The sequence below is a fragment of the Heterocephalus glaber genome, unplaced genomic scaffold (genome assembly GCF_053883595.1).
Source record: "Heterocephalus glaber isolate CG9 unplaced genomic scaffold, H.glaber_assembly_v1.0 deba00001479, whole genome shotgun sequence".
NCBI classification, from domain to species: Eukaryota; Metazoa; Chordata; class Mammalia; order Rodentia; family Bathyergidae; genus Heterocephalus; species Heterocephalus glaber.
Window position 1 is genome coordinate 22821979 of NW_028258316.1, and position 24194 is coordinate 22846172.

The window sequence follows — 24194 nt, forward strand, 5'->3', positions numbered from 1 at the left end:
TTCATGTTAGGCCTAGCTGTCTTGTGTCCCATTTCAGACCAATAAACCTTGTATTCTCACTATTGCTGCCTGCTCTCTCTGATATTTATATGTACCTCTCAAGGAGTGAGAGTTTTATGTTCAAACTACCAGCTCTTCACAATGTCTCCATTCCAGGAAGTTTCCTCAGCGGTTTCTACTTCAGATGGACATGGGGCAGTCAGAAAGGGACTTCATACCCTTTCTCCCCATCCCTGTCCTGTGACAATTACTATTAAAGCTTAAACTGTATGAGGCCAAGCTCATGGTGAATCTTCAACCTTTTCCCCATAGAGAGTGTTGAAATTCCTAAGTATTTACAATGAGGGAAAAACAAACCCCTGGTCTACCCCATTCCTAATTAGTAAAACACTGTACTTACTTTGGGATAATCCAATTCAAAGAATGTCTCCAAGTTGTTGATTAGATTAGGGTCTACCCCTTTCAGTGGTTTCAGAAGCGACACACCTGGGAGCTTGCTATATGGCTGTTTGTCTGTTGCCTTCTTGTTGAGGTGTAATCGGCTGAAAAGCAAATGACATATAGATTATTAAAGAACATATTAATGCTACATCAAAATAAAGCACATACAACCTACCAATAAATTGCTGTGCTGCATTCTAAATTGTGACTTTTTTTAAAAAGCTGACATCTTTCCAAAGCAGAAGACCTGAAAATGAAGGGAAGCAAAACTAAGCAAGCTTCTACTTTAGGAAAGCCAGAACTAAGCAGAAGGAAAGTTCCAACAAAGATCAGAACTTAGATGTATTCTGTTTATTGTCTATTGCTGTGCTTGATTCTTAAAAACTATGCCAGACATAGAGGAGGAACCTTAATTCATAGTGAAGAAATAAATGACAGTGTTAGCCCACATATTATTGCCCTTCCTCTCAAACTACCATCAAAGTGGCCAAATAACTGTAAAAATAGGTAAAAATAAAATCACATATAGCAGAAAAATACAGAAGGATAATGAGAATGTTTGAGGAAATTCTATTATTAACAGTCCAGATAACATACAATTAAAAATGGCAAGCAACTTGCACAAAAACAAGAAAATGGGATCATCAAAACTCCCAATACTCAAAAGCACAGAAAGGCAGGAGTAGAACAGAGGGAAGTTACAAATAAGAAAAAAAAAATCACAATGAGAAAAATGTCTATTAATGACATGAAGATATTATCAGTGTCACCAGATAACAGAGAAGGTGGCCTGGTTCTCCTTGCTAGAACATTCCAAGGTGCTACAGCACAAGGTTCCTAATGAAGAAATCCCTGCCAGAGAAGAGAGAAGGTGGCCCAATTAACATCAGGCTATCTAAACAAGAGATGACATCCAGCAGAATGGTAGTTTCTAATGACTTTCTCTCCAGTTCTCATAAGCACATAGCAAGTGCTTCTCCTAATCAAGGCTCCAGGCATTCAACAGTAATCAGATGGTACCATCCGCAAGATGTTTTAAACACATGTTTTCCCACATTTTAATATCTTGAAATCAATGGCATCTTATAATTGCTGCCAGCCAGATGGCAGTCCTGACAGTACCATGAAAACCAACCAAAAAGACCTTCTTTTACCAAAAATGCAAACAAATAAAAAACCAAAACAAAACCACTAGAATCAATGCCTCATTGATTCAAAGAACTACACTTTGAATCTATGAAGCACTTCTGGAAGCATACCACTGCCATCACTAGATCAATCAGCTATAGGCTCATGCCCAGGAAATTAACCCTGGGGCATATAGTAGCTAACACCTTATGTTTTCAATATGGCCACAGAAACTTTTTATAGCAGTAAGTTATCTACAATAGAAAAATTTTTAATTGACAAAATATTTGGCATAACAGTGCTACCCAAAGTGTTGTACAAGAATTGCTTTTCAAGGGCCGGGGATTTAGCTCAGTGGTTCCACCGCCTGCCTTGCAAACTAAGGACCCGAGTTTGATCCCTAGTACCAAAAAAAAAAAAAAAAAAAAGAATTGCTTTTCACTGATCTGCAATAAGAAGATGAGCGAAAAGAAAGCTTTGGAAAGTTTTTTTTTTTGGTACCAGGGATCCAACTCCTTGTGCTTGTGAGGCAGGTGGTGGAACCACTGAGCTAAATCCCTGGCCCTAACCTTTGCAAAGTTTTACAATAATATGACATTGCCATGACACCCACACATCTGATCATCAATTTATTGTTTCTGTGGTTTGCCAAACTTATCAGTCTATGACAGATTGGAAAACTCTAAACAACTAATTCTTGGCCACAGATAGTTTGGAAAATACTGATCTACAGAATTCATCTAGAGGGCTACACAGAAACAAAATGAAATTCTAAAACTTTAGCCACAAAAATGATCACTCTCCCATTTCTAAGAAAACAGCAGACCAGGTATCTGGAGAAACCTATAGGACATGTAGAATGCTGGTTTGAAAAGTTCCTATCACACATTTAACTGATTGAACTAGTAACATGTTCACATGGTTGAAATCACTAAAAATATAAAGTGGTTCTCATAAAAGAAGCCAACTCTGCCCACCTCCCATCTACCTAATTCCAATGACTACTTCCACAGCCTCATTAATGTGTTCACAAAAGGGCCATAATTCATATGTTTCACTGCCTGGCTACTATGATTTCAATTTGATCTTTCTCACTGGCTTGAATCATCAGTGGTAGATGCATGACTGTCCTTATACGGTGGTTTATACCACTTCTCGGGAGGTCTTTGATTACAATAATGGAAAGAAAGACATTGATTTAGCAGACCAGATGTCATCATATTACAGTTCCTTGGTATAAGATTGATAAAAGTGATTAGATCTGTTTATATCAGTAGTGATATAAACTGCACAATGGGACAGTCATGCATGTACTACCAGTGGTCCAAGGCAGGAACATGTTCCTTATCTATCCTTCCAGAGATATTTTTAAATATATACAGGCCAGGGGCTGGGGATTTAGCTCAGTTGTAGAATGCTTGCCTAGCAAGCATGAGGCCCTGGTTTGTTCTCAGCATCAAAAAATTAAAAAGCAAAACATACACACACACACAGGCCAAAACACACCTCCCTATGTGGGTTTTGGGCCCACAGTGCAAAGTAATTGTGTTGCCTGAAAACCCAAGAGATGGGATGAGAGAAACCAACATCTATGATCATGAATATAGGAAAAGAACTACACAACACCTAGAAATAAAACTACAAGCTAGACTTCCAGAATTACTCAGAATGCCTCAGAGAGAATGAGAGGCAAAGACATAGAAGTCATGAAATAGTTTAACCTATGGACGACAGGATAAAAGGATCTAAAATCCCAGTAGTTTTCATCTATTTGGTCTCATTATGTGATTATTAAGGGCTAAGAAACTGTCTCAAAACACCAAGTGCTGACCAATTTACAGATAAACCCATTCCACTAATAATTCCATAGCATTTGGCAAGCTTTAGATTAAAAACATCAAAGAGTATCAATCATCTAAACTGCACTAGTCTCACAGCTTTAAAATTTTGGTAAAGTTCAGACTGCATCGTATTTCCCTTCTCCTTTATTAAGATGTTTTACTTTAAATAAGTCATTTAGACACTTCCATCCTATCCTCTAAAGAGCTCTTCATATTAAGAATGCAGTATTTTATCATAGATTCATTCTAACTGCTCAAACAATGAAGGTTTAAGGAAGAATTGGCATTATATTTGAAATTTCTACTCAAAATTATAAGCCAGATAATACTGTAAGACCTTTTAAAAATCTCACTTGTAATCTTCCTTTGTCTCTGTCTCAAGCTTTCTTTAGTATTTTATTTCCATACTCCAAGGGGTATGCTCGGAGTGTATCCCTTAGGGCACTGATGGCAAACTCAAACTGCAACCCCAAATCCCCTTTTTTAATCATAAAGTGCCAACACTGCAATTAAGCCCGAATACTGATGTCTTAGTTTAGAAAAAACAACTCATACATTAACATCTATTGTCCTAAAAGAAAAACAACATGCTAGGTTTGCCATCATTGCCCTTGGATAGGAGATCCTCCAAACATGACTGACAGCCCATTTGCTTGATGTCTCAAAAGTGGCCTCAGTGGTGCAATCCTCCAAGTGAGCCGGCTTTGAGTCTCTGACTGGACCCTACAGGTTTACCGGTTTCAAACCAGTTTTTATTGTATGTCAGTTCAGTGTTTCTGCATTGGGTAGACAGTATGAATTCAAGCCTATGGCATCTACATATTGCATGCATAGGATTTCTCATGGATGTCCACTTCTACCCTCTGCCTAGAGCAGACATATGACTTGCTTTTAGCCAGGATTCTGGGTCTATCACTTTCTCAGTTCCAGGTTCTGTACTGAAAATCTAGATCTACTCTCCTATCAGGCATTTGGCTCACAGCCTTGACCTTTTTGTTGATGCATAACATATTGCAAAGCCACACAAAAGTGTACACCTCAAAGACTTTCCCAAGGTGAAACTCCCTGTAACCTTCAGGCAAATCATGAAACAAAAGTATTACTAGAATCCGCAAGGCCCAGCATGTCCCCTTGTATTTACTCCTCCTATTTACTATCTTCCTCTTGGATAATCACTACCCTGACTGCTAACACCACAGACTCGTTTTGCCAGTTTCAAATTCTATGTAAATATAATTCCACTGGATACACCCTTTTGCGTCTGGGTTTTTAAAATTATGCTAGTGACAGTCATCCTTTCTGCTACATTTGGTTATAGTTTATTCTTTCTCAATTAAGTACAATATTTTTTGTCAATATATCTATCACATTTTACTTTCTGATGACAGAGAGTTGGGTTGTTTCAGTTGGGTGCTATCACAAATAGTGTACATCCTTGTCTCTGTCCTTACACAGTATTAAAAACAGCGGTCCCCCATCCCTTGAGCCTTTAACTTTTGGAAAGATGAAGAAATACAGAGAATGAAATTACTATCCTATCTGGAAAAATAATCAGACAAAATAAAGCAAACAAAAGTTTTACAATACAAGACATTAAGGAAGACAATGATTCCTGAGATATGGAAAACAAATGAGGTAAGTGCTACAATTGTCCCAACTCACTGCTTTGACACCATTTCAGGCCATGGTGCAAGGAAGGGTGAACCAGGCAGAGGAGGGGATGGAGTTGAGTACAGAAAAATGTTTGTCTGCAACATTGTCAGGCATACAAAGAACTAGGAAAATAAAAACAAAATGAACTCAGAAATGTTGCTGGGGGGTAGTTAAAAAAGAATTGTGATGCCTTATATACAAGTACATACTCTGCACAATGAATGTAATCACTACAAACCACAAACATATGCCATTAAAAAAAGAAACGTTGCTGGGATTAGAATTAGCAGACAAGACTGACTCACTGCTCTGCCTTCCCTCTTCATCTCTGGAACATGATGGAGATCTTCCTGTCTTGTTTTCAAGCTCTGTGTATTATCATTACAGCATGTCCATGTGTTTGGAATGGGGCAGGTGGTTCTAACAAGGCTATTTTCCATTCAGAAGTAATGTCCTAGCCTCTGCAAATGCAGCGTGATATAGATTATCTTCCAAGCATGTTTATGACACTTTTGGAGGAGAGAGAAAGAAGCCATCTGAATTTTAAGAGGTGTTCCTTTAAGACTTTCTCATTTCAAGTGTGTGCTGGGGCACTTGTGAGAAATTCTGTCTTACCCTCTACAGCATACCACAACTGCTGAAACAAAACCTGTATTTCAACAAGATCCCTGGGTGATTTACAAGCACATTCAAGCTTGGGAAGCACTGCTTTAAGACTCTGCTATAAACTCTTCCTCAGTGTTAAGCACAAGGCTGAAAAGGTAGCTCACCTTTTTTGCAAGAAATACTATGAAAGACCAAAAGGGAAACAACCAGGATCTTTTCTGTGATTTTGTAAGAGAACAAAATACAAGTAGCAGTGCTGGAAGGCAGGGGGAAGTATTCGAAAAGGATGCACAGGAAAGGAAGAATCAAGAGAAAGTGAGAATTCAGAATTCATGGGGCTGCCCAATTATTGATGAGAGGGCTGCCGGGGTCAGGGAGGGTGCCCAGGGAAGAATCTCAAGTTTGGATTTAAGGACCTGTGGTACCCATTACAAAATCTGGGCACAACAAGAGATAGGAAGTATAACAGCACTGTACTAACTTTAAATAAGTTGTTCTTAAGACATCTAGCAGAGCTAGTGGTTCACAACAGTTATTACACATAGTATACCAAGAGGTCACTTAAGGCTCCAGCTGGAGTCTAGAGATCTGCAGTTTCTTAAGCATCTCAAATGATTCTGATGTAAGCTGACAGTGAACTCCACTTGGAGAAACACCGGAGTAGAGTGTAAATTTGCAATAGCCCAGCAAAGCAATGATACAAAGTTATATTCCCAATATTTAAAATTCTTGAATAAATGAATTGGAACTAAACAAATAGATACAGCGCTCAGAGGTAAAGTTAGCCAAGAGATAGGAGAGCCAGCCACATGCTATTCAGAGGTGGTCAAAAATGAAAAAAATATTATACAACTAGTAATACATGAAGGAGACTAGGAGTGAGCAATAATCAAAATAGAAAGACAACCGGGGTAGCAGTAAAATCAGAGGACTCATGAGGATGACTGTTTTATTTTTCAATGGGTCAAGAAAGAACAATATTAAATCCAGAAAAGAAGTCAAGACAAAGACTGATTTAACTAAATTAACTGTCATCCACTATGTACTTAGTGACTTCTGAGCACTGCTGTCAGGGACAAGGCAGGTGATGTAACTAACACAGGGGTAGACTGTCTAAAAACAGGTTAAAAAGAAAATGCATGGGAAGTCAGAGATGACAACAGTGAATAAACATGTTTCCCTGGAACCTGATGGTTTTGGGAAAAGGCTATAAAGTGACTAGGTGGAGAGGAAGGGTTTTTAGTTCAATTTTGTAAGAAAACTTGAATACATAAGCCAAGGAGAAAAAGCTAGCCAAAAGGTAGAGAAAGAAAATTAAAAACAGAAACAAAACAAAATAATAGCAAGATAGGCTCCACAGTGTGAAGTAGGAGTTAAGGTAATCTGCCAAGAATGTGGGAGAACAGTAAAGATTTAGAAGAGGTAATGGATGACAGAACTAAATATAGAAACAAAATACTTCCAGAGTGCACCGTAGGCTTAGCTGAGATCTGAGACCATGAATGTGTGGTAGTACTAATCCACATGGTGTGTGATTACCCTCCAAAGGATTCTGCAAATTGAGAGGCTATAAATTATTGGATGGATTCAGGATAACAGGGCAGACTAATAGGAGGCCCCAGCAAGGTGAGGCAAGGTGAGGCAAGGAAGGGGCAGGATAATGAAGTCATGAACTGTGGGTTCTGGGCCAACTGGAGAGTTAAATTACACCAACAGGAGGTAGGCACTGGATTCAATGGTGGATAAACAGCCAGGGCAGTCCTCCTCAACCCAGGCTGCACATCAAAAGCACCCCGGGAAGTTTTTACAAAATCCTGATACCATGACCAATTAAATCAGAATCTCTGCGGGTGGGATTCAGGCATCAGTATTTTTTTAAGCCTTCCATGTGACTCCTAACTCAAAGTAGAGAACCACAGGCCTAGGAAGACTGCATTGTAGGAACAAAAGAGAGTTGAGATGGAAACTTTTAGACCCATCAGCAGTTAGGAGAGGGATGAAACTGTGAGGCCTGAGAAGGAACAGCTCCGTGGTGTGAGAATGGGAAGTCAGAGGAGAATGCAATGGGCCTTCTCCATCACAATCCAAATGTTTCCGATTGCTGGAAACTAAGACTTACAGAAAACAGAGAAATTCCCATACAGATAACCCCTTTCCCTTTGATTTACTTACAGGGTTATTTTTAGGTGACCTCTGGCAGTATATAGTATAATGACTTAAGGGCATGGACTGGTGGCAGGCTGCCTGGGTTTCTTTTCCAGTTTGTGAGCTGTGCCCTGGGGGAGTTACTTCTTTATCGAAAGTTTTTAAAAAAGTGTGCATAATAGTTCCTACCTTAGGGTAGCTATGAGAAATACCTGAGATTAAGCCACAAAGTAAATATTCAATAATAAGTATTATTTGTAACATTAACAACAAAATCCCCACTCTGCTATAATTTCAAGGGCATTTTCCACCAAATGTAACTTCTGTAAATTACCATAGTTCTGAAAATGAGGTAAAATAGAAGAAATGAAGATAGACAGAAGCAGACAAGAAAAAAAAATCACAATTCAAATATTGCACTTTTAAGAAGACTGCAACTTCAGGACAGAATCAAAGCTACCCAAGGTTATCCTTATATTTACTCCCTACCTTTATTTAGGCTTTTCTTCTAGGCCATCACACCCAAAATTCCTTAAGATACTACAAATCCACAAATCTGCATAGTTGATAAAGAGCAGAAATTTGATCTTAAGGATTCAGAGGCAGGCATGGTGGTGCACGCCTGTATTTCCAGCATTCAGGAGGGTGATGCAGGAGTCCAAGGCCAGCCTGGGCTACTTAGAGAGTTCAAGGTCAGCCTGAATTATACAGTAAGGCTAGACCTCCTCTCAAAAAACCAAAAGGGGAGAGAGGCAGAGGGGGAGGGAGGGGGAGGAGGGGAGAGACAGACAGACAGACAGAGACAGATTCACAGATCAAAGAATGTTTTTAGGCAAAATAGGCTAATCACTCCTTATAAAAATACAATGCGGGGCCAGGGATTTAGCTCAATGGTTTCGCCACTTGGGTGCAAGGACCCGAGTTCAATGCCCAGTACCAAAAAAAAACCAAAAAACCCCAAAAAATCAATGGACTATGTCCATGTCTACCTCAGGCAAAAATCCAGACCATCCTTTCACCTGTAAAATGAGCCATTATCTTTCTACTTTTGGTTGGGCTATTTCTCTCTCCCATAAGCCAAGATTAAACTTCCTATATGTTCATAAATTTCAAAAAGCATAAATATTCCCAGCTCCAGAAAATAATGCACCTCACTCTCTCAGTGTCCATACTCCATGCTTGAGTGTGCACTTTTCTTTCCCAAATAAATCTTTTCCATGATGCTTCCTGCCTAATCCTGACGATTCTTTTTCTGTGACGAGAGTCAGCAAACTTATTCTGCGGGAAGGGTAGGCCTAGGTTCCCCATCTCTGCTTTGGGGACCTCTTTGGACCCTGTTCCATAACAGATGCCACACACTGATGATACATACACCAAAATGGGAGGACTGAAAATTCATATATTTTTAAAAAATTCATATATATTCATATTCAGTCATTATGTTCATTTTTTAAAACAAAAATCATCTCTAAGAAAGATCAAAAGGAGGAAGGAGAATGACTGAAAACCTCTATGGTTAAAACAGAATAAGCCAAAACATGGTATAAAGCCTAATGCACGGTTTAAATTATATTCAATATTTAGGTTCACAAATTTAAAATTACACCAAATATTTAGGAAATTTAAAGTTTTATAATCATCCAAAAGTGTAAAAACAAAGCAAGTATGAGAATAGGGAACATTAAATACCACAAATTATTATTCATTTTAAAAAGCCTGTTACAGTTTTTAGGATTTGGCTTTTGCTATTGTTTCAGCTGTGTTCTCCTTTAGGCTAGTTCATGGTTCTCAGTCGGGCAAAGCTAGCTCCAGCATCCCTTAATGTCCTGTCCTCAAAGCCTGACTCAAGGCTTTCGGACGGCAATGTTCCAGGCCTCAGGGCCAGCAGGAGCTGCATTTTCGATTCTTAGTTCTCCTAAAATAAAATGTTTCCTCCATTTAATTTTCAGAAATTAGATTTTATTACATTTTCAGGAACACAGTGAGACTAGAATGGGTTTCCTATATGGCTTGTCAATGGTTTTGATTCCATTTTTAAAGAGTTAAAGTGACATTAAAACTTAAGTGGGCAATTGGGCAACTTGGGGAAGTTAGAAAGCTCAGTAAATTTTCAACACATGTATCATTTTCCTGAGGAATTATTTCTAATTAAATCTAGAGTTACTGTCCATTCACAACAACAAAAAACGACATTTAGGTTATTAAGACATTGCCACCTCCACAGCCAGGGAGGGAGGGAAGGAGGGAGGGAGGGAAGAGAGAATCTCACAGCACTGCTGCTGCCCACCTGGACCTACCCCTGGCCAGCAGGACAGAGAAGTGGAGGCACCTGGGGGTGCTTTCTCAGAGTATCTTAGCCTAAAGACCAAAGGTTGAGAGGAACTAATCATAGAGAGGCCTTCAGGGCCCTGCTTTTTCTGTTGTGAGCTAGAAGAATCTCTCTTCAGGGAACATTTCAAAAAGAACTTTAGGGGACAGTAATAAATATTCAGGAGTTTTGCGGGACCTTACAGCTGCCTCATCCTAATGAGTCCTAACTGCCTCAGAACTAATGGGTTGAACTTATGTTAGCTCATTTATTTTTATTTCCTACTATCCCAATCTTAAAGCTACAACTCCCTCTTTCATCATTTTAGCTGTTTTAGTCTCCCCTCTCCCAGCTAGTGATTCAATGGTTGGTACCATTTTTAAATAATTTCTTTTATAGTTTTGTATTCTAATTTAGCTTTAGCAAAAAGGAAGCCTGGTAGGAAGAGAAACCAGTGGAGGATGACAGGTGAACCAAGATCAGGTAGTGGGTGGTGCTCTTTCCCCTGGCAGCTGGCAGCAGCCTCTGAAGCACCCTTCCTTATGCAGTTCCTGGGGCCATAAGAGAGGCACAAGAATTTCACTTAAGGCTTCCAAGAACAGAATATGGATTGCACAAGAGCAAAGGTCACCTTGCTTAACAGCCCCAATTGTGCAGTTTTCATAGTTGTGCTGTGTGCTTCACTTAAACCAATTTATCTAACTTCAGGAATTTCTCTTCTGTTCCACATCATCAAGCTTGTTAATATTTCACGTAAAATTGGGTTTACTGCCACGTCAGCAGGTCCCTACTTCACATGATTGTGCTCTGGAAGGCTATTGCTATGTTTATGATCAGCAGGTGTCATGACTAATGTTATTGCCATAAAGCAGTTATCATTTCAAAGTGTTACTGCATTAAAGCAGGCTTCAGCAGCAGTACAGAACATACCATTTAGTACAACTTTACCTTTGCTGACCCAAGATTTGCCTGAGAATGAAAAATAACCAACAGTGAATTAGCTATATAGGAAAAGAAACTGTATCTACTGGACAACGGATTCAGATTACAGAACATAAATGAATCCACCACCAGAGAAAACAAATGGGAGATCTTTAAAATCTCAACAACAATGCAAATCCCACCAAAACAAACTACACACACACATACACAGATTAATCTACTAAAAGAGTCAGCTCCACTGTATAGGAAGCAAGTAGAACATACTGCTTTGCTGACAGCAACCAAGAAAGAGACCTCCTAGCAGCAGCTATGGGCTGACCACATAGTGTTTAAACACACAAAAACCCTCAAATGTTACATGAACTCAAAAGGCCACCAGGGAGGGTATCCTTGTCCTCTTTACACAACTCTGTAAAGCTACTCTTTTAAAGCTGAACTTAGTGTTAAAACTGTTCTGTGTATAAAATAATATTCCACAGCTGCAGGAAAACCAGGGACAGCGCTTCAGGATTTGCATTTGTGAGTGGATTTAGAATAGCCCTGGGCTCTGCATTCCCAAAGGACAGATTTGAGTGCAAGGAGTATTTATGGCAAGAGTACTAATTCCTTTGGAAAACCTTTGGGGGAAAATTCAGGTTTAACAAAGTTTGAAGCTAAACAAGTTATTGGTATAGTCCCATTTCTGTTTTAACCTTCAACTGGTCAGTAATAGTGAGATAAATACACATTCCAGTTGGTCTTAGTAGTTTCATTAAAATCTATGGTTATAGGGGCTGGGGATTTAGCTCAGTGGTTCCACTGCCTGCCTCACAAGCAGAAGGACCCGAGTTCAATCCCCAGTAACAAAAAAATAATAAAAATAAAAAATATAAAATCTATGGTTACAGAAAGTATCCCCAATTCTGACCATGTGTCTTGAACTACAATGGCCATCAATCAGAGTGAATTAATGAATGAACAAAAATTCAGTATTACTACTGGAGAAATCTCTAAGATCAGTCATTCAACAAGCATTAACTGAGTATTTAGTAGGCCCTGGAGATACAAAAGTAAATGAGACAACATCTCTAGCTTCAGACTTAAGTTTACAATGTGGTAAATCCAAAGTACTATGGAAAGACTTAAAAGGGCACACCTTACCTAATAGGGAACTAAGTCTAAGTTGACTTAAATGAACAGGAGTTAATTAAGCAGAACAAAAGAAAAAAGAAAAGAAAGAAAAAAGAAAAGAGACAATTCTAAAGAAAGTACACTGCACATTCAGAGTAATGCTAGTATTTCAATGTTGCTGGCGACACAGGTACGAGGGTATGGCTATACACCCAAGGAAGGAGCTGCACAAGTCTTGAAATTAATCTGAAGACAACTGGGAGCTATGGTTTCTTCAAGGGCAAGGCTACAGTATGGAAAATGAACCAGAAGGGGAGCAAGGCTGCAGGTAGTGATAGCGCTGAGCAGAGAAAGTCCAAACAATCTAGGGCAGGTAGATATGAACCAATGATGTGGGGAAAGGGAGGGATAATGAATCAACAGAACCATCACTGAATATTAAAACTGACTTGTAATTTTCACTTCGCTCTTTAAAGTTACTATACTATAGTCAAATTCTGTATCTTCTCAGCACAGTTTCAAGGGGCTTAATCTCTCAAGTGCCTCATTCATTAACCAACATGTTCCTGCAGTGATGATCTTGGCTGGTCAGCACTGGACGGAAGTCCATGGGCTTCCTCAGGACTAAAACCAGAACAGAAGTCCTCAATTTACATTCCACCAAGGCTTAGAACACTGATATTTTTATGAATTTAAGGCAAAAATCATACCACCTAAATATTCCAAATGCTAAAATTTAGATTAAAAACATTAAATTCTGACAGGTAGTTTATCTCAATTATACTGATTCAATGAACTTCCATCAAAGCTATGCAACAGATGTAAAAGTTGCTACACTAGAAACATTAAAAATATCATATTTCTAGAAAGCAGAAATTAACCTGGAAAATTCTCCAGGAAAAGGACCTTTGCCTTCCTAGAGAACAGTTAATATTGTGGATATGGGCAGTATTTCCATACTTGCCTGGCACCTCCAGTCAATTAATAGAAAAAGTATAAACCCTAATGCAATTATTATGCATGGAAAAGAAAAGTGATAATCAGAGGCGGAGGGCAGGAGGAGGAAGAGTGAGAAGAAAAAGGAATAGAGGGGAGGAGAGTAAGGCAAGGTGTCTGGCTTAGATACCCTTATCACACAGCAAGATGGTTCTTGGAGGGCTAACGGAAGAAAACTGGTTTCACCTCCATTCCCAACTATCCAAACATACTGGCTCACAAAAAGGAGGAAAAAAACAAAAACATATAGATCACTTAACCAGCCAGGCATGGTGCCGCAAGCCTGTAATCCCAGCAACTCAGAAGCCTGAAGCAGGAGGATAGCAGCCAGCCTGGCCTACATAGTTAGTTCAAGGTCAGCCTGAACTGCACAGCAAAACCCTGTCTCAAAGAGAAAGAAAGAAAGAAAGAATGAAAGAAAGAAAGAAGCAAAGAGAGAGAATGATAGAAAGAAAGAAATGAAAAAAAGAAAGAAAAGAAAGAAGACAAGACTCATAGTTGTTTTTAGAAAATTAAAAATCTGGAGAAGCAGACCCTTCTGACAAGGATATATCTGCTATCTAAAATATAAGAGGACTAAGTCTCAGGAAGGAGCAAAACAGCTGATAGATACCAATGAGCAGAGATGGTTTCAAAACACTGGACATACTGGCTGTCTCGTTTACAAGTTATCAATTTTTAAATTTGCAGGCTTATAGGAACTGTAAGACATTTGTGAAATCAGAAAAATATAACTTCATTGAGCAAGAACTATTCATTGTACTAATCAAATTTATTTCTGCTTTTTAATACAGGCCAACATTTAGCTCTTTATCTCATAAGAACAGAAAATAAAACAAGTCTAAATGAAGTAGATCCCATTACACACTGTATTTAATATTTTTAAAATAACCACTTTTTAAATGCTTTCATTTTTCTTAGTAATTTTATTACCATACTTGTATTACTTCAACATTTTAACAATTAGAAGCTTGCAGATACGCTCCTTTACCAGACATCCCAGAGAATGAGCCACACACATCTTCCAAAATAGACTACATTTTTACCAGCTATAAGCCCAAGTTTTCAGAGGGGTATCAATATATGCTTACTTTATTTATACTTTGCTTTATTTGAGAAAATGATTGTAGGGGCTATAAAACATTTATTAGACCATATACCCTTTAATGAAACAGGCTATTTAGTATAGTATTTTAACCAAAACACTGTTGCCAAAGTTCTTTAATCTTGCTTGTTACATGGTAAGTTCAATTGCAATTTTACTAAATACAGTAGTGCAAAAAAGAAACACGCTTAATTCTCTGCTTGAAAACAACTCACATTAAACAGGAAAGTTATCTTTATTTCAATAAGAAAGGTATCAAATCAGACATGTAAAAATTTTTTTGAAGGCAGAATCAGACCAGAAGGTACTTTTAAAAAGAGTTACTTTATATACAAATTAATCTATTATTTGCCTTACATCAGCTATCCATTTCAAAAAAATACTCACAAGATTCTTGTAATTAGCAACTCACTCTAACAATGGTATAAATTAATTGTGTTTTGTTTCCACCTCACTTCTGGGGAACCTGTTACCATCAGTAAAAAACATAATGTCAGTCACTAGAAATAATTACAAAACCTCTCTACAGGGGCTCAAGCTAAATGTTTGTACTATTCTTAAAAACCTAAAGTATTTTAAGAATATGTTTGATCTTTATCATTGAGCACAAAAATAACTTAATACAACTCCAGAGTTGTCTCAAGTCTAAGTGTGAACATTTCCAGATGGTTATGAAATACTAGGATGTTCAGTAATGTTAACTTTGATTAAAGAAGCATGACATTTATCAGTGTGTATGTAACAGTGAGGATGGGAAGAAAGGGGCATATAATAATCCCAGATAGAAAGAAGTTAGTTTTCTCCAAGGTCACCTATAAGTTTAATAATTTCAAAAGCAAAAAAAGAAGATTACCTAAGACTCTGAAACAAAGATTCTAAAAGCTTTAAGTAAAAATGTATAAAAAGTTTAAAAAGTTTTTGCAAAAGACTAAGGAGAGGTTTGCCTCACCAGTTAATAAAATTTCACTAATTAACACAGTGGATACTGGTTTAGAAATAGTTTTATAAAATGGCACTAGAAGGCTTGGAATATACCCAAGTACAAAGAAGAATTTTACAATAATAATAGTATTTTCAAAACAGTGGAATAAGCAAGTAATCATTTGATTCACAATGTTGGGACAGGTGACGAACTGAAACTAAAATTAGGGCTCTAGATCTCATTATATACCAAAGAAAAATATTGGGTGAGTTAAAGAATAGAATGCAAGAAAAAAAATAGAGTGACTCAGTACTAAAAGCAAACAGACTAACATACAACAATTAGGAATGAGAATAAAAATTATTACAACAAAGTGAGAAAATAAAAGACTTGTCTACCTAAAACACACACTTTTCTCCATGTTAAATATATGAACAAAGTTGGAAGACAATAAAACAAACTGCAGCAAAAATAACTACACAAACCCTACAACATACGACGGATAAAAGAAGAATGAGCATTACATTAAAAACACAACTTAGTGATACACTGCAGCACAGGCAAAAGATAGTAAGTATATAGTTTAAAACCAAATGTAAATAATACATAAATAAATGAAAAAGTGTTCAACAGTACAAGTTATTGAAGAATTAAAAAAAAAAAAAAAAAAAAGAGAAAAGCCTGATAGTAAAGGAAATGGGGATCATCATACAATGTTACCAGGACTAGGAACAGACGTAACATTTTTATAGGGCAATATGTATCAGAGTCTAAAAGGTACATTACTTTTGGTCTAGTAATTCTTCCTTTAGAAATGGAAACTTTGAGGTATCTCTCAAAGATATATACATAAAAATTCATCACAGAGGGGCAAGGATTTAGCTCAGTGATTCCACAGCCTGCCTCGCAAGCCCAAGGTCCAGAATTCGATCCCTGGTACCAAAAAAAAAAAAAAAAAATTCATCACAGGGGCTTGGGGATGTCAGCAGTGGAGCGCTTGCCTAGCATTCAGGAGGCCCAGGGTTCGATCTCCAGCATGAGGAAGGGAGGAGGAAGGCAGGGAAAGAAGGAGACAGGAAGGAAGGAAGTTCATGGAAATGGTGTGTAATAAACTTTAAAAAACCAAAATGCCCATCAATAACAACAAATATTAGTACCTCATGAACTAAAACACTACACATCTATTAAAAGTGATACAGGGCCGGGGATTTAGCTCAGTGGTTCCGGCGCTTGCGTTGCAAGTGCAAGGTCCTGAGTTCAATCCCTGGCACCAAAAAAAAAAAAAAAAAAAAAAAAAAAAAGTGATACAAAGGTGACACATTTTTTTGACATGAAAAACAAATGGTCATGACATTTTTTTTTTTTTTTTGTACCGGGGATTGAACTCGGGTCCTTGAGCTTGCGCAGCAGGCGGAGAAAACAATGAGCTAAATCCCCGGCCTTGACATTTTGCACGACAGCTTCCTGGGAAGCAGCCTTGGATGCCTTGTTTCTCACTCTTATTTCTAGCACCCAGAACAGTGCCTTGTAGAAAACTGTTTTTCAGTAACCACTTATTAAATAGATGGTTTTAAAAGCCAGTTACAGAACAATAATCATAATATGATCCCTTCCTCTCTCTCCCTTCTTCCCTCTCCTCCTCTTCCCCCCTCCCTCTCTCTCACACACACCTCACACAGAGAAAAGTGTAACTGGAAGGAGAGTCACAAAAGGTTATCAGGGTGACGATACTGTTTTGGGGTATATATTTTACCTTTTTTTAAAATTCCTCTTTGTATTGTCTAAGTTCCTTATATAGTAAGCTTTCTTTATTTCTATGACTGGAAAAAGTAACAAAAAATTTCAAGAACCCACATATTTCAAATGAACTCCAGAATGTGTTCAGCAGCTGCAGCTCAAAAACGCCAAAAAACTAAGATCGACGATATTGAAAGTGGCATATTTTCTTTATCTTTCAAAGAAATATCACTGTATCTGTTTAAGCAGCATCTTTCTGCAGTATCAGGAACTGCCATACTATATTAATAAAGTTCAATACTTCCAGAAAGAAACACTTTTTATGTAGTAAAAGCTAAAATAACTAATTTCTTAAAAATCATCCCCTCTCCTAACATACACCTACCCTATTCCAGATGCTAAAATCAGTTCCTTATTTTTTCAGGCTAAGAATCAAAGTGAATCCAGATCAGTAATGTGCTCTACACAATTCTTTCTTTTATTGACATAAGCAGACTTCACTTTAAAGACAATTGAAGCATTAAAACCAGCCACATACCCTCCATCCTTTTACCCTACTTTACTTCATTCACAGGTTTCATCGCCATCTGGAATAACCTTTGGATATTTTTTTCATCTCTCTATCTTCTAGAACGTAAGCTCCTTGAGGACAGGTATTCTGTCCTGCTCACCCCATGTCACCAGCTCAAAAACAATGAATGGCATCTAGTAGCCCTGAAGAAGTATTTGTTAAATAAAGAACAGATGCGGAGGGGAAGGATAAAAATCTGAACAAGACAAAGAAAAAAGACTGAAAAAGAAAAAGGAAACCATACTGAAATGTACACACTAATGACTCAAACCTACGATGCCAGCTCAGGGTTTTGGTGGACAGGTGTTTTACGCCTATCCAATCACACAGAGCTCTTCCGGAAGGAGAAAATCCACAGGGAAGTCTCTCCAGGTGGCTGTAAGCAGCCCCCAGCACAGTGGAAACCATCATCACTGTCAGCAATGTGGCTCTTGCAGACAGGAAAAAAAAAATACACCATACATCTCGGCCCAGATAAAAAAAAAAATCACACGAATCCCCAACACAATCGAACAAGCCAGCAGCCTTCCGCCTGACACGTAGGAGCAGCCTCCTTCCCCCAAGCTTTGCAGTCGCCTGCAAACCAGCAACCTCTTCCCCGGTCAAACACTCTACGGTCCTAAAGACCTGCCACCCCCGCCCGATCCGGTCCAAGGTGACCACGGATGGGGAACACGGTCTGAGCCTTATCTTATTCCACCCCACGGGAGCCCCGTCCCCTCCCAGTCCCAGCGTCCCCTCCCAGTCCCAGCGTCCCCTCCCAGTCCCAGCGCAGAAGCCTCCCAGCCTCGCCCGCTCCCCGCGGCCTCGCCCCTCGCCCCTGGGGCCGCCCCTCACTCACGTGTAGATAATGGCCATGAAATGCATCAGCCAGAGCACCACGAAGAGGACGAACCCGAACACGGCCATTCCCTGCTGGGCCAGGTCCTGCAGCGCCATCCCCCGGCCCGGCCCACGCCGGCCGCCGCCGCGGACAGCGTTCCCGCCTGAGGAGCGCGGGGTGGGCGCCCGGTGCAGGGGCGCGGACAGCGGGGAAGGTGGGAGAGGAAGGGGCGGAGGGGTGGGGACGGAAGGGGCGGGCAGGGCCTGCGCGCTCTCGCCGTCCCGTGCGCGCTCGCGGCTGCGGGCACTGCGGTACCTCCGCGATCCGGGCGGCTCTGGCCCCGCGCGCGTCTGCAAGCCCTTCGCCTTGGCCCGGCCTCCCTGCCGCCCGCTTCCTCGCTGCCGGGCTCCAGACCTTGCAGCTCCGCTGTCCGGCCTCGCCGCCGCAGCTCCGCGCACTAATCGAAACCGGCGGCTTGCGCCCGGACTCCTTGCCGCCCCGCCCGGCCCCCGCCTCCGGGCCCTGCGGTGCCGCCCTCCGGGGGGCGGGGCGCCCTGCGCTGCGACGGGAGCGCGCCCCCGGGCGGCGGGTGCCGGGCGCGCGCGGGGCTCTCCCCGGGGTCCCCTCGCCCGTCGCGGCCCACCTTATCCCACCTTGTACCCCGGGCGCTGAGGACGGGCGGCAGCAGGCGGGGCGGCGACCGGGTCGGCTCGAGGCCCGGTGTCCAGCTCGGAGGCTTCTCTTGCTCGGTCTGACTCTGCTGTTCCCTGGTTCCCCAGAAAAAGACACGGCAGCTTCCCGAGCTCTTCTAGCTGTGCAGCTTCCAGCCCTGCCTGGGCAGCGTCCCTGCCGACCGCGCGTTGCTCCGAACGTCCAGGCCTCCTCCAGGCCACGCTCCTGGGTGCAGGGCTTTCCCTGGCCTGGCTCTCCCGCTGCCCTTGATGCGGTGAGAATCTGGGATGAAAATACACCCGAGTGTTACCTTCCATGCCTCGCAGATCCCTAAGCACCTTAGAGACTGTATTAGAACCGAAATTCTCAAACTCAATGTAGAGATACGGGGTTGCGACATGTAGCTAAGCAAGTGCTTGAAATGTAGCTAACGCGAATCAGGATGTGCTGTTACTGTTAACAATTCACTCTGGATGTCCGAGACTATTTCAAGAATAAATTTCACACGAACTAAATGTTGAAATGATAAATTCTAGATATATTAATTTCACTTTTTAAAAGAATTTAAAATTTTAAGTACACATGGGGACAACAATGTTCTAAAAATGCAGTTACTTTGGAAAATAAGGTAACAGTAATTATCCTAATTTTAGGATAAATTTTAAATCCATACAGGAAGGTGCTAGTACTAAATGTTTCCATTTGTTTCTTTGGTCTAGAGGAGTTTATATTGTTTTTGCTTGTTTTATGTTTAAACAATGTTTATTATTTTAAATGATTTCCTTTTAAATAATCCATGACCTCCCTTGGGAGATTTCAGACGTGAATTCAGTTTCAAAAAGAGGTTGTTTATTTTATTGTGATTATTTAATAGTGATTGAACTACTTCAATCTTGTTAAATGATAAACTACAATTAGAAAAGAGTTTAGGGTCTGTACTGTGAACCAATCCTGGACTCACAATGCCCTTGGTTCAATTGGTGTAAAGTTAGTGGGGAAGAACAGTGCGTAGAAACTAAATTCCCACTGTTGGCAGTTACTGGTTGATAAAATTATAGTAGGATAGAATCCTAACATTGAAATCACATTGCAAACAAAAAAATTTAAATGTCACGATTTTAGCTAATGGAGTCTAAAGCACACTTTAGAAAACTACTTTAACACTTTTATTTTTCAAATGAGAATGCATCTCACATTCAGTGGCGTCTTACAAGTAATTGGCAGGGTCTCCTTCCCCTCCCCATAATGTGAATCTTAGTAATATGCATCATTTTTTTTTTTTTTCCTCCCTGGCTGCCTGAGGATCTGTTGCCATCATGAATGACACGGTAACTATCCGGACCCGGAAGTTCATGACCAATCAACTACTTCAAAGGAAACAAATGGTCATTGATGTCCTTCATCCCGGGAAAGCAACAGTACCCAAGACAGAAATTCAGGAAAAACTCACCAAAATATACAAGACTACACCGGATGTCATTTTTGTATTTGGATTCAGAACCCATTTCGGGGGTGGCAAGACAACTGGCTTCAGCATGATTTATGATTCTTTGGATTATGCAAAGAAAAGTGAACCCAAACAGAGACTTGCAAGACACGGCCTGTATAAGAAGAAAAAGACATCAAGAAAGTGGAAGGAACTCAAGAACAGAATGAAGAAAGTCAGGGGCACCACAAAGGCCAATGTTGGTTCTGGCAAAAAGCTGAAAGAGTAAAGATTTTGCAGTGCTTGTCTGCAGTGACCGCTGGTTTTTCACGAGAGGATTAATAAACTGTAAAAACTTTTTTAAAAATGCAACATTTTGCATTTTCTAACTAACTGCATCTTCTTAAAACTGGTGAGCTACATCAGTTGCTCAACTTAAGCATTTTGTTATATTCTTCTTTTTCCCAAAATATTTTCTGGAACCTTACAACAAACAATTTTATACAGTAATCAGTAACACAGGAAAATAAGGTCAAAAAAAGTTAAAAATCCTTAAGAGTTAACAGAATTGCTGTAATTGAATATAATCGATAGATGAAAGATCAGCTACATTATATTTGACCCTAGTTAAAAGTAAGTCTGTCCAAATCTGGCTTTAAAACAACTTTAGAATATGCAATCAATATTTTGTGGGTGATGTACCTTCCAAAATCTAAATTCTTCCCATGCCATGTGGCAGCATAGGAGCCTACCAGAGACCTCACCTTGATTGCTGATCTCAGTTTGGTTTGCCTAAAGGGTCCTCCTCTCTTTTAGAAAAACATCCCCAGTTCAGGGCTTTTGAGTTTTTCTATTGGTGATTCAGAAACAGTTGGTATACCTTAGAATTCATATATTTAAGGAGTAAACAAAACCCAAATTTCACAGTTATTATGGCTTTAAATGGTTTATCAAATGCTGGTTCAAACCAAGTGATTGGAACACATTTTTGGCTTGAACCAAACTCAAACCAAAATAACTTAATCATAGCTGATTATAAACTGTAGCTGAGAGGAAAATTGAATTGGCTTAAGTCCCCCAGAAAATAAAAAAGCAAAAGTCTGCGAGAACACAGGTTCATAAGTCATTTTGGGGAAACAAAACAAACCTTGGCCAGTTGATACTCTTAATTAATATTTTGCCTCAAATGCTTATTTTTACATTTTCATGTTACATTTATAAAGTTATTACATTTTGAACAATTGGGAGTCTTGACTTAGGTTGAGTCTAAAAGAAATATCACTAATGGTGAGTTTTCTAGATTCTGTATGATTTCAACCATATGACATTCTGAAAAAGGCAAAAATATGGAAACATTGAAAAAAAAAATCAGTAGTTGCCAGGAGGTAGAAGAGAAGGAAGAATAAAGAAGCACAGAGGATGTTTTTAGGGCAATGAAACTATTCATACATTTCCCAACCCCATAGAAAACACACCAAGACCCCAGTAGTGCCACTCACCTGTAATCCCAGGACTCAGGAGGCTGAGGCAGGAGGATCACAGAGAGTTCAAGGCCAGCCTGAACTACATACATAGTAAGACCCTATCTGAAAACACACACACACACAAGTGAATTCTAAGGTAAACTATAGACTTTGAGTGATCATGGAGTGTTAATCTAAGTTCACCAGTTGCATCGATACACACCCTAGTGTAAGATGTTGATAGTGGAGAAGGCCCACAGGTGTGCTGGGTAAAGGAGGTCAGAGGAGAATATGGGAATGCTATACTTTCTGCCCAGTTTTGCTGTGATGATAAAATTATTTTGAAAAATAAAGTCCATTTTAATAAAAATAAATTAGTGTAACATTTATATGTAATATAAATAACAATATATCCAAATATTTAATTTGATATTATATATATATTTGGAAATACTGTGTCTAGATAAGTAAGAAACTAGTTTTACATGAGATCCTATGGTTTTGTATCTTGTAGGTATTCAAATATTTTTTGAACACATAAATCAGTCTTCACTGACAGAAGTCACTGAAAAAATTTTTCAACTTTCTCCTGTATTTATAATTTTGTTGTTGTTTGCAGTTATTGGAGATTGAACCCAGGGTCTTCACACTGAGCTACATCCCCAGCCCCTTTTCGTGTTTTATTTTTAGGGTCTTGCTAAGTCACTCAGCCTAGGCTGAATTTTGCAACCCTCCTGCCTCACCTTCCCAGAGTGCTGGGTTATAGGGACGTGCCACCATGACTGGCTCATATTTTTAAGATGGTTTTTCTTTGTGGAAAAAAATATACATTAACCACCATATCTCCTCCAGGTTACAAAATTAAGCTAGAGAGTGAGGGGAAAAGTAACTGGGTGTAGCTTAGTAGTAGTGGTACAGTTAGAAACAATGGAGGTGAGGGAGTTACTCTCTTCCCTCCATTTAATTCTAAAGAGTATCCTATGGTTATTCCTGCTTCCATCATACTAAGAGAGGTAGAAATAAAATAACAAAAGCTGAGGCGATCACTCATGTTCCAGGTGAGGGATCACATGCATGTTGGATCTCCTAGCCTGACTTTTGGTCACCTTTATCTTCTTCTCACCTCACTACAGGGTCACAGATGTGTACTACCCGTCATAAATATAATTAAGATCAGAGTGGATTCTGGGACAAGCATGCTTATTGAGAGCCCCTAAGATGAATCCGCACCCTGTCAATCAAACCTACAGATTCAGTGGGAGGCACCCAAACCTGAGGTGCATATTTGTTAAATTATGAAAGCCTGATTTAGCTGTTTGTTGTTGTTGTTGTTTGTGTTGCTGGTGCTATCTCTGTGTGTTTTGACCTGAGTGCAGTGCTTTTCTGTCATCCTGGCAACTTTTTCTGTCCGTGCCTTATCTTCTGTTTTTATAGACTTGCCCTGAGCACCACCTCCCAGTGATCTTCAGTAAATATAACTTCTATGGGAGGCTGAGGCAGGAGGATTGCCACAAGTTTGAGGCCAGCCTGGGCTACATAGAGAGTTCAAGGCCAGCCTAAACTATATCAAGACCTTACCTCAAAACTAAAAAACTAAAAAAAGGAAAAAATTTTAAATGTAGCCGATTGCTATCTACTACTGGATGTACACTTAGCAATTCTTTCCTCATGGTACACCAAGGGCTGGACTGTTATTGGCCCATTCCTCTGCAAGAGCAGAGTGTATGCTTACCCAAGCAAGCCCAGCCCTGAAACAAAGCAGAGAACAAACAAAAACAACCAGAAGTAGTGACTATGCATTAGCTCACCTAATCACAACCTAAAGATCTACAAACCTCATGTTCTATTTGACAAAGTCAACCTCATAATCTTGATTCCAGTATTGGGCATATTTTCAACCTTTGTCATTATTATTTAACAACCTTTCATGTAAACATTTTTGAAGACCACAATTGAGTTCTCTATAGTTCGTGAGTTATTTTGTAAAGGTCAGTGTATTGTACATTTTCAGCCCTGTAAGAACTTTAGAAAACAAGATGAAAAGGGGATTCCCCCAGTGATTGAGTAAATCTGCAGTTTCAGAAACAAAGTTAGAATCCATTGACCTGAAATTTGTGGCACTCGTGTCAAAAAAAAAATGGTCTTTGTCTTTTTTTCTTTGTTTGGAATTGGTAGAAAAAAAACTGTGTTTACTTAAGGGCTCAGGTGATTAACTTACATTGGTTTGTTACCAAAGAAATGGTAACTTCATAACACCTTCAGGTCTTCCATACTCTGTTACAGTGAATAACCTTCAAGTGAAACA

General features: G+C 39.6%; 2 protein-coding genes across 2 annotated transcripts in view; one reads left to right on the plus strand and one right to left on the minus strand.

The window, feature by feature from the left end:
• The window catches only part of Ugcg (UDP-glucose ceramide glucosyltransferase), a 35647-nt gene extending 16831 nt beyond the window's left edge, over positions 1-18816 (minus strand). The window contains exons 1-2 of the mRNA XM_004849571.4: positions 18347-18816; positions 401-542 (exon numbers count right to left, since the gene is read on the minus strand). Of these exons, the coding sequence (XP_004849628.1) occupies positions 401-542; positions 18347-18444 (240 nt within the window). The 5' untranslated portion in view covers positions 18445-18816. The remainder of the gene's footprint in view (positions 1-400; positions 543-18346) is intronic.
• A 1339-nt stretch (positions 18817-20155) lies between these two features.
• LOC101716378 (small ribosomal subunit protein eS24) lies at positions 20156-23193 on the plus strand. Its single transcript, XM_087183364.1, has 2 exons — positions 20156-20838; positions 23023-23193. The coding sequence occupies exon 1, from the start codon at positions 20317-20319 to the stop codon at positions 20713-20715; it is 399 nt and encodes a 132-aa protein (XP_087039490.1). The 5' UTR covers positions 20156-20316; the 3' UTR covers positions 20716-20838; positions 23023-23193.
• The last annotated feature ends 1001 nt before the right edge of the window (positions 23194-24194 follow it).